The following is a 10,209-nucleotide window of genomic DNA, read 5'->3' on the forward strand; positions in this document are numbered from 1 at the left end:
CCAGTTTTTCCCATCCCTGCACCCCACCTCTCATCTGGCAACTACCACAATGTTCTCTGTATCTATGAATCTGTTTCTGTTCTGATTGTTTATTTTGATTTTTACATTCAATTGTTGATAGATATGTATTTATTGCCATTTTATTCATATTTTTTATCTTTTTTTTCCTTTTTCTTCTTTAAGAAGACCCTTTAACATTTCATGTAATGCTGGTTTGGTGGTGATGAACTCCTTTAGTTTTTTTCTTGTCTGTGAAGGTCTTTATCTGACCTTCAATTCTAAATGATAGCTTTGCTGGGTAGAGTAATCTTGTTTGTAGATCTTTGCGATTGTCACTTTGACTATTTCTTGCTACTCCCTTCTGGACTGCAAAGTTTCTTGAGAAATCAGCTGACAGCCCTAACTGGTTTGGCTCGGTGGATAGAGCATTGGCGTGCAGACTGAAGGGTCCCAGGTTTGATTCCGGTCAAGGGCATGTACCTTGGTTGTGGACACAACCCCCACAGTGGGGAGTGTGCAGGAGGCAGCTGATCGATGTTTCTCTCTCATCAATGTTTCTAACTCTTTATCCCTCTCCCTTCCTCTCTGTAAAAAATCAATAGAATATATATTTTTTTAAAAAAATCAACTGACAGTCCTGTGGGTGCTCCCTCATAGGTAACTGACTGCTTTTCTCTTGCTTCTTTTAAGATTCTGTCTTGGTCTTTAACCTTTGGCATTTTAATTATGATGTGCGTTGGTGTGGGTCTCTCTGGGTTCATCTTGTTTGGAACTCTTTGTGCTTCCTGGATTTGTGTGTCTATTTTACCAGATAAGGGAAGTTTTTGTTTTTGTTTTTAAATAAATTTTATTGATTTTTTACAGAGAGGAAGGGAGAAGGATGGAGAGTTAGAAACATCGATGAGAGAGAAACATCGATCAGCTGCCTCCTGCACACTCCCCACTGGGGATGTGCCCGCAATTAAGGTACATGTCCTTGACCAGAATCGAACCTGGGACCCTTGAGTCCACAGGCTAACGCTCTATCCACTGAGCCAAACCAGTTAGGGCTAGGGAAGTTTTCTGTCATTTTTTTTTTAATAGGTTTTCAATTTTTTGCTCCCTCTCTTCTCCTTCGGGTACCCCCATAATGTGAATGTTGGTATGCTTGAAGTTGTCCCAGGAGCTCTTTACACTATTTTCATATTGGATTATTTTTTCTTTCTGCTCTTCTGATTGGTGGTGGTGGTGGTCTTTTTTGCTTCCTCATATTCCAAATTGCTGACTTGATTCTCAACGTCCTCTACTCTATTGTTGACTCCCTGTAAATTATTTTTCATTTCAGCTAATGTATTCTTCATTTCTGAATGGTCCTTTTTTATGTTGCCGATGTTCTCACTAAGTTCCTTGAAGTTCTCACTAGGTTCCTTGAGCATCCTTACAACTATTGTTTTGAATTCTGTATCTGGTAGTTAGCTTGCTTCCATTTCATTTAGTTCTTTTTCTGTAGATATTCTCTTCTTTTGTTTGCAACATGTTTCTTTGTCTCCACATTTTGGCTGCTTCCCTGTATTTGTTTCTATGTATTAGGTAGAGCTGCTTTGTCTCCTGGAATTGGTAGAGTCTCCTTGTGTAGTAGGTGTCCTATATTGCCCAGTGGCTCAGCCTCCCCAGTCACCTGAGCTCAGCACTCTAGGTGCATCCCTGTGTGGGCTCTTTGCACTGTTCTGTTGTAGTTAAGCCTTAATTGCTGTTGGCATCACTGGAAGGGATTGACCTCTAGGCTAAACAGCTGTGAGGACCAGCTGTGACTACAGCTTAAGAGCTAGTGTGCAGGAGACACCCCCTATGGAGCAGGACTTGTTTCATTGTGGCTTTGGTGCTTACCAAATGCATCCCTTGAATGTGTCGCTCATGGATGTGGTAGGGTTGTAATCTGGTTTGGTCTTAATCTGACCACTGAGTGCACTGGCTCTAGGACCTCCTGGTAGGTTCAAAGTCAGCTATTGCCTGTTCCCTGCTTGGCGAACCTCCACACACCCCCACTACCCCCAGTCGAGAGCTACAGAACGATCTGTAGATTGCTGCTACCTGTTTTGGGCTTGGAGGTGCCCAGGAGAGGCCAAGCTGTGAATCAAGGCAGGCTGCTGCTAGTGCCAGGCCTGGGCTATTTACCAAGAGGTATAGGGTATGCTAAGGCCAGCTGCTGCTTGTTTGAGAGAATTTAGGAAGCCTGAGCCATGACTGGCCATTACATGTAGAAAAGCCACTGGAAATAGCTTGGGTGGGCCTGCAAATTGGGTAGGGCCAGATCTCAGGGAATCACCATGGTGGGCAAACAGTGTGTGCCAGACTGATGGAGACTCGGATAAGGTGCCTGATTGTTGACTCTCTTGGGGAAGGGGTCATCAAAGGAATAGTGATCTCTGCCAGCACTTTTGTTTGAGAGAAATCTGTCCTCCAGTTCTTGTCCTGATGTCAGATAATTTAAGTCTTCCCCCTATGTCCCTGGATCCTTTCAAGCTGCTGCCCCAGAGCTGCAGCTCAGAGGAAGTGGGTCTGAATGAGTGCGCTGGCCCTTTTAAGAGGAACTGGCTGAGACTGTATCGTTCTTTGTTCACTCAGCCACAATCCCTGCTGGTTTTTTCAGCCTGAAGTTACGGAGACCTCTTCACAGCACTGGAACCCTGGGCTGAGGGGTCTGATGTGGGCTGGGACCCCTGGCTCCTCATGGGGGACCTACACTCAAATGCCACCTGTGGGTGTTAGACCAGCCTGTTCCACACCTCTGCTCAATGTGGCTTCTTTAATTCTCTAGTGGTAGGACTTCCATTTGGCCAGCTTTTAGGCAGTTCTGAAGGCTGTTCTGTAGTTTAGTTGTAATTCTGATGTGGTTGTGGGAGGAGGTTGAGTACCGCGTTTACCTATGCTGCAATCCTGACCTGCCCCGTGAATAACTCTTCTTAACTGAAAAGTACAACTATCATTTTCTTTTTTTCTCAGTCTTCTGTATTTTTACATTCTATTCTTTGAGCAGAAAGCGAAACTATTTTCTGTAAAGTATATGACATACTTAAACATTTTTTGAACTTGATAAAGAATTAAGTATATACTAATGATTTTTATTCAATACTTAAGAGAGTATCCTCACAAAAATTATATACTGAAAAATATTAATTTGGTTTCTGCCCTTCACTCAGCGTCTGAGCCAATAGAATTAAGTGCTGCTGTAGAAGTTGTGGAACAAGGTGTACCAGAAAAAGAAGAGTCACCACCTCCTGTTGAACCAGGCCAGTAGCATTGACTAATAAATTCTTATTAAGTAGCATTGATGGTCCTAACTGTCCTAGTTATTAGTTTGGAGAAACCAAATATCTGGCAGGGTGGCCTTTTTTTATAGTCCTTTCTAAATCATTTCTTTTTATTTCCACATTGCAAAAGTGTAGACGTGAGCCTTGAATCGATTTTTTATTTGTAGAATAAAATTTTTGTAGAGAGGATAGAGGTTTTTTACTTTCTTTCTATTGATGGGTCAGAAATCTCAGGTGGTACCAAGAAGACCTGAAGTTCTTTAATCTTTCTGAAGAAAAATTGGAAGCATTTTTAATTAGGACTTTTTAGGAGTCATAAAAGTTGCTATTTTTAAAACATTTTTAGAGGTCAGCCTCTTATTTAGTAAATCAATTCAGTTTATTCAGTGTTTGTGTTTTTAGGTTGGAGAAAGTCTCTGGCTTTCTTTTCTTCTTTTTTTTTTTAAGGTAAATATTATTCTAATTCATGAGACTAGATATTGATAGGAAGCCACAGGCTAACATAATGTATGTTTGGTAAAATCAAGACACTCTCAAGTGTTCAAAGACAGGAATGGGAGTAGAAACACTTGAGGATGTCAAGACTGACCTACCCTGGGGAAAAATATTATTGATAGTCCCTCCCTACATCCCCCCTGGTTCACATTGTAAAAAAATATCATTTGTTTGGGCACATCTTAGCATAATGAAACGAGAGAAATTCCATTTGACATGCTTATAGCAGTCCAGGATTGTAGGTGATATCTGTAGCAGTAAAAAGAATTGCTAAACTGGAAGGAGGCCTCTTTGGGCACATGTTCCTGACTGTTGTTTCCTCCTCCTTAAGATGACTTATCCAAACTTGCTGGCAAATGATGATTTTTCCAGAGAAGCAAATAATACATGTGCCCTCATCTTTTGAGAATAGTTATGCCTAATTGGATTTCAGTAAAAGTGTCATTGTTGTTAAAGGCAGTATTAAGTTCTTAATATTCAAAATAATACCTTTCTGACTGTTTTTGCGTTGTAAGCACAACATCTCTTCTAATTTTCAACATGAGTAGAGATGTAGCTTTGTACACCCAATTATGTGGTTTATGTAGTATTTGTATGTATGTATAGAGGCTAAAGAAAAATAAATTCTTATGTGTATAAAGTTTAGTTGAAAAATCAAAAAGAAGATATGTGAAATTTCATTTGTCTTCAAGAATAGAGTGTGATCATGTGCCCTAGTGTACTGGTTGGGACAAGAGTAGGTTTACAGTTATGAGTACATGAAACAGAATTTATTCTTGTACTCGAGGCCTGGTGCATGAAATTCATGCATGGGTGTGGTCCCTAGGCCTGGCCGGCGATCAAAGCCTGAGCGTCTGGTGTGGAAGGGCAGGTCCCAGCTGACCTCTGGGCCCTGGGCAGCACCTGAGACCCCAGTCCCTTGTGCCCCCAACTCTCTGCCTATATCATTGGACCCCTGCCAGGCTCCCTCAGCGTCTGGGAGCTGGGCAGCTCCCCTGCTGGTTGCCATCTGCAGGGTGATTGGTGAGGCGATTGGGCCCCACTCACACCTGCCTTGATCTGGCGCTGCCCACTCACCTGCTCCATCATTCCACCCCAGTCCTGCTCTCGTTGGCTGGTGGCACCTCCACTGCCAGTGCCACATTGCTGACACCTGCCATGTTCCGTGCTGCCCGCTGGTGGTCAGCACTTGTCATAGCAAGCAGTTAAACTCTGGGTTGAACTCCAGGTCGAGGGGACAATTTGCATATTAGGCTTTTATTATATAGGATTATTATTTAGTAATTATTGCATTTTCCATACAAACAACTATAAAACTACTTTTGCCCCAACCTGTATTCAAAATTCTAGAGAATTGTGAATCATTTAGTAATAATAAATTATAACATGATAGCTATATTGAAAATTAGTTCCAAAGATAATGACATTGTGTGTATTTTTTTTGCATAATTAAAACATTTCTTTTTAGGTCAGCGTAATTTTCCACTTTTTTCTATGTCTTTAATGAAAACTTTTATTTACAGAAGAGGAGGAAGAAACTGAGGAAGCTGGATTGGATGACTGGGAAGCTATGGTCAGTGATGAGGAGAGAGAAAAAGGTGAATAGCTCGTAAGCACTTGTTGATAAATCCAGTGGTTATTAGAGGTGTTTATATTTAAAGGAATAGTTAGTCTCCTGATAATGACTTCTATATGAGCATTCCTGAGGACAGAGAGCAGTTTTGCTCTCTCCGTTGCTATGGTTCCTAAATCCTCATGTGGATCCCATTTCATGAATAGGTGGTTTTTCAGAAGGTCATTTGTAAGATAGTTGCCTGGGAGTTAGAATACAGTTTTTCAGAGTGATAATGTTATAAATGGGGTTAAGTTATTAAAGCTAGCCTATGAAAAGCCTCTTTAACTTAAAATATAATACAAAGACAATAGAAATAATAGTATATTTCCTAATCACTCTGAATAAAAAGTGTCTTTTTGTAATTTCTATCCTTTATTACAAAAATCAACTTTCTTTAGGTTTAATTTGCTGGGTTTTTTCCTTTTTGAGTTGGATATTTGTCTCTTTGTTTTTTCAGTCTTTCACCCCAAATACATATTTTAAAAATTATAAATTTTTCTTTAAGCATGGCTTTAGCACAATTCTGCAGGTTCTGATATGTTGATTTTTTTAAATTTACACTCAGATATATGTTAATTTTACCTATGATTTATTTTTTTTAAATATATTTTACTGATTTTTTACAGAGAGGAGGGAGAGGGATAGCGAGTTAGAAACATCAATGAGAGAGAAACAGATCAGCTGCCTCTTGCACGCCCCCTACTGGGGATGTGCCCGCAACCAAGGCACATGCCCTTGACCAGAATCAAACATGGCACCCTTGAGTCCACAGACTGACCGATGCTCTACCCTCTGAGCCAAACTGGTTAGGGCCCTTTGATTTATTTAGAGGTACATTTCTTAATTTGCATTAGTAAGTACTCTCTAATTATCTTCTTGTTAAGTTATTATGATCAGAAAACATACATGGTTCTGTCCTTTGCAATGGGTTGAGAATTTACAACCCAGCAAATAGTTGATTATTGTAAATGTTTCATATGTGATTGGGTGTGCTTGGTTGTCTTGTTCACTGTGTTTAGTCAAGTTTGCTGATCGTTTTGATTAAGTCTTTTATGTTCTGAGTTTTTCTGGTGTGCTTTTTCTTTTACCAAGTGATGTGTTAAAATCTCCCACCATGATTGCAGATTGTCTATTTTTCCCTGAGTTTTGCCAACTTTTGCTTTCTGTATTTTGGTGTTAACGTTATTAGGTGAATACAGTCTTACATCTTTCTGATGAATCGACTCTTACTGATATATTATTTGTTTATATTATATTTACTTTATACTTTATTTTTATTTATTTTTAGTGATACCTTTAGCCTTTAACATGTACTTTATCTGATTTTAATTAATACAGTTCCACACACTTTGATTTACGTGCTCTTTTCCTGTATTTATTATTCTTTCTGTATCCTTAAAGAGCCTGTAGTTGAGATTTTTATATCCAGTTTGTCAGTCTTTATTTTTTACCTAGTGCACTTAGCATACCTAACATTTGTTGTAATTAATGAAATATATTGGTTTTATACTTATCTCACTAAATCCTTGTTATTTGTTTTGTCTGTTTGTTTTTTCTCTCTTTTCTTCCTGTATTTTGGATTGTTGGATTCTTTTTATTAACATTTTTTCTTCCTTCCATGAGCTGGGATGTTGTGTACTTTTTCATTTACTTTTAGTGTTAACCTAGAGACTTTTAACATGGACCTTTGAACTATCATTGTGTAATGTTACCATCTTCCCAGACGATGCAAAGACCACTGAATACATGAATAACATTTACTCAGTTCTCAATTTATATGTCATTATTCTCATTTGTTTTAATTCTCTATTTTAAACCCCATAATACCATATTTTTTATAGTCAATATTTATTTAAATTTACCTAAATTCTTAGCTTTTTGTTGGGCTTAATTTCTTCCTACATCTCTGACCTTCCATTTGGGGTTATTTCTTCCTGCCAGAAGAACTCCTTTTAGAATTTCCTTTAGTAGGAATCTATTAGTGAGGCATTCCATTTTTGCTTTTCTAAAAATATTTTTTTTTAAATATTTTTCTTCATTCTTAAAGGATATATTTATGAGTGAGGAGTTCTTTGCTAAACTTTTTTTTTTGATATATTGATTTTTTACAGAGAGGAAGGGAGAGGGATAGAGAGTTAGAAACATCCATGAGCGAGAAACATCCATTAGCTGCCTCCTGCACGCCCCCTACTGGGGATGTGCCTGCAGCCAAGGTACATGCCCTTGACCATAATCAAACCTGGGACCTTTGAGCCGCAGGCCGATGCTCTGTCCACTGAGCCAAATCGGTTAGGGCCTTTGCTAAACTTTTATTTATTTAACCCTTTGAAAATATTACTCCCTTGTCTTTAATTATTTCTGTTGAGGATTCAACAAATAAATTTTTCATGTGTCTTTGGTTTTTAGCAGTTTAAATATGATATAACTTGGGTTGATTTTTTCTCATTTATTCTGCCTGTAGAGCTTTATAAATGTATGGTTTTATGTTTTTTATCAGTTTTGCAATGTAATGAGCCATTATTTCCCCTCAGGTAATCTAGTTATGACTAGATAGACCTTGTTACTGTATTCTTGCATTTTATTTTATTCACTTTACTGTATTTTCCATCTTATTAAGTCTCCATGGTTTATTCTAGTTGTTTGCTCATTTTTAAAAATTTTTTTAAATTTTTATTGATTTTAGATAGGGAGGAAGAGAGAAAGAGAAATACTGATTTGTTTTCCACTTATTGATGCATTCATTAGTTGATTCTTTATATGTGTTCTTGACTGGGGATTGAACCCACAACTTTGTCATATCAGGACGATGCTCTAACCAACTGAGCTACTCCACCAGGGTTAGATTATTTCTTCTGATCTGTCTTCTGGTAATAATTTTATTTTTTTAAAAATTTAATCTTATCTTTTGCTCCCTGGATGTTAGAAGCATAGTCATTTTTTAATTTTGGCTTTATGACTTCAGTGGAAGCCCTCTGGGTATGCTGGCTTTCCTCATGTGAATTGTTTTCTCGTGTGGTTTGTTATTTTTATGTGTTTTTATAATATATGTAGATATTATATTTTTAAAAGTATAGAAATAATTTGTGGTCAAGGATTTTTTTTTTCCACCCTCCAAAAAAGAATTTCTTTGTACATTCACCAGGAGTGAACTAGGAATAATAAACACTAGTTAATTATTCCAAATGTAGACTTCAGAGAGCCTAGAAGTGTTCTGCTAAGAATGAGGGGGAGGTTCTGTTTACTTCCTATTCATCCTTACTGCTAAGGTACAGTTTTTCAGGTTTTACCTCACAGTAAGGGTGTTATCTAGTGTTCATCTACCTTGCCCTCCCTGAATCCTTGGTAGGCCTGAATTCCCAATGCTCCTATTCACTGAGGGGCTAGAAAGCACTGCTCAGCCTTTGAGCTGCCTCCTCCAGAATTCCGCACATAAACCCCAGGGGAAGGCAATACCAAGTAACCAACATCCCAGGTTTCTGTCCTCTTGTATCCTGGCTTAGTAATGTCTTTCTTTTTTTTATTTGATTATGTATGAATTAATGCTTTACATGTTCACTGTTAAATGGCAGTCTTCATTGTAGCATATGGGCAAAGACTTATTTGGAATTAAAGATATAATATTGCTGCCTTATTTGTCTTTAAGGTCTCTTATGTTGATGGGAATCTCATTTTTAATTTTTATTATAAAATCTCTTGTTTTTCTGAAAGAAGGAAACACAGTGCATATAGAAGTAAAAGAAAACCCCGAGGAAGAGGAGGAAGAGGAGGAAGAGGATGAAGAAGAAGAAGAAGAGAGTGAAGAGGAAGAAGAAGAAAGTGAAGGCAGTGAAGGTGAAGAAGAGGAAGAAAAGGTGTCAGATGAGAAAGATTCGGTGAAAACATTAGTTAAAAAGCCAAGTAAAGAATTGAGCTCAGAATCTGAATATGACTCTGACGATGATCGAACTAAAGAAGAAAGAGCTTATGACAAAGCAAAACGGAGGATTGAGGTATTTATTGTTCCCTTTTTCTTTGCTCCTTTCCTCCACAGTCCTCCTCTGTGGTCCTTAGAACTGTATTCTACAACAGAGGCTTTTATTTAACAGCACTTTAAAAAATATAGTCACAGAATAGTATTTTGTCCAGTTTCTTGTAAGTCAAGACAATAGATCTGACAGTGTTCCAACCAAGGACCCCAGTCCCTTACCCAAGTCAGAACAGTGACTGCTTCATCATGCTTTTCTTGTGTTCTCAGAATTTGAATGTGTTCTTCGAATGATGGTAGAAACCATCAGTTATGCAAAGCTATTCTGAGCATATGGCCTTTACTTAGAACCATCAGTTAAGTGTGCATTGCATATTTAAGTTAGTCAGTGTGAGGCATCTGATCACATAAGTTTGAATCTGGTGGGTTAATGAGGCTTCTCTTTATTAAGTGCACATACCTAGGAGACTTACTCTATTTTTCCTACTTAATGCAGCAGATTTCAGGAGAGAGTTTTCTTAAATTATGTCAGTTTGGCATAAGCAGCACTCTAAAACTATTTTAATTTGCTTCAAGAGGCTAAGGCTAAAAACCATCTTAGCGTTATCTTTTCATGAATAATTTTAATTAAAAATTTTTTAATACCTTTATGTCGGCGTTTACTGTTCTCTTCTGTGAAGTCTTGATAGGTATACATTTTCTGAATTTCAAAGGACTAAGAAGGAGTATTATTGTAAATTGGGCTTTGTTAACCCTGGTGCTATTGACATTTTGGGGTCAGGTAATTTTTATATATATATTTCATATATTTTTTTAATTTTTATATATTATCTATATATTATCAT

The 10,209-nt window shown here is 37.9% G+C and overlaps 1 protein-coding gene across 1 annotated transcript in view; it reads left to right on the top strand.

Moving 5' to 3' along the window:
* Positions 1-10,209, top strand: part of EIF5B (eukaryotic translation initiation factor 5B) — a 66,041-nt gene that overhangs the window by 20,203 nt on the left and 35,629 nt on the right. The window contains exons 7-10 of the mRNA XM_015561806.1: positions 2,983-2,988; positions 3,079-3,269; positions 5,309-5,383; positions 9,109-9,478. Coding sequence (XP_015417292.1) covers positions 2,983-2,988; positions 3,079-3,269; positions 5,309-5,383; positions 9,109-9,478 — 642 coding nt within the window. The remainder of the gene's footprint in view (positions 1-2,982; positions 2,989-3,078; positions 3,270-5,308; positions 5,384-9,108; positions 9,479-10,209) is intronic.

Source organism: Myotis davidii, unplaced genomic scaffold (assembly GCF_000327345.1).
Source record: "Myotis davidii unplaced genomic scaffold, ASM32734v1 scaffold1011, whole genome shotgun sequence".
Classification (NCBI taxonomy): Eukaryota; Metazoa; Chordata; class Mammalia; order Chiroptera; family Vespertilionidae; genus Myotis; species Myotis davidii.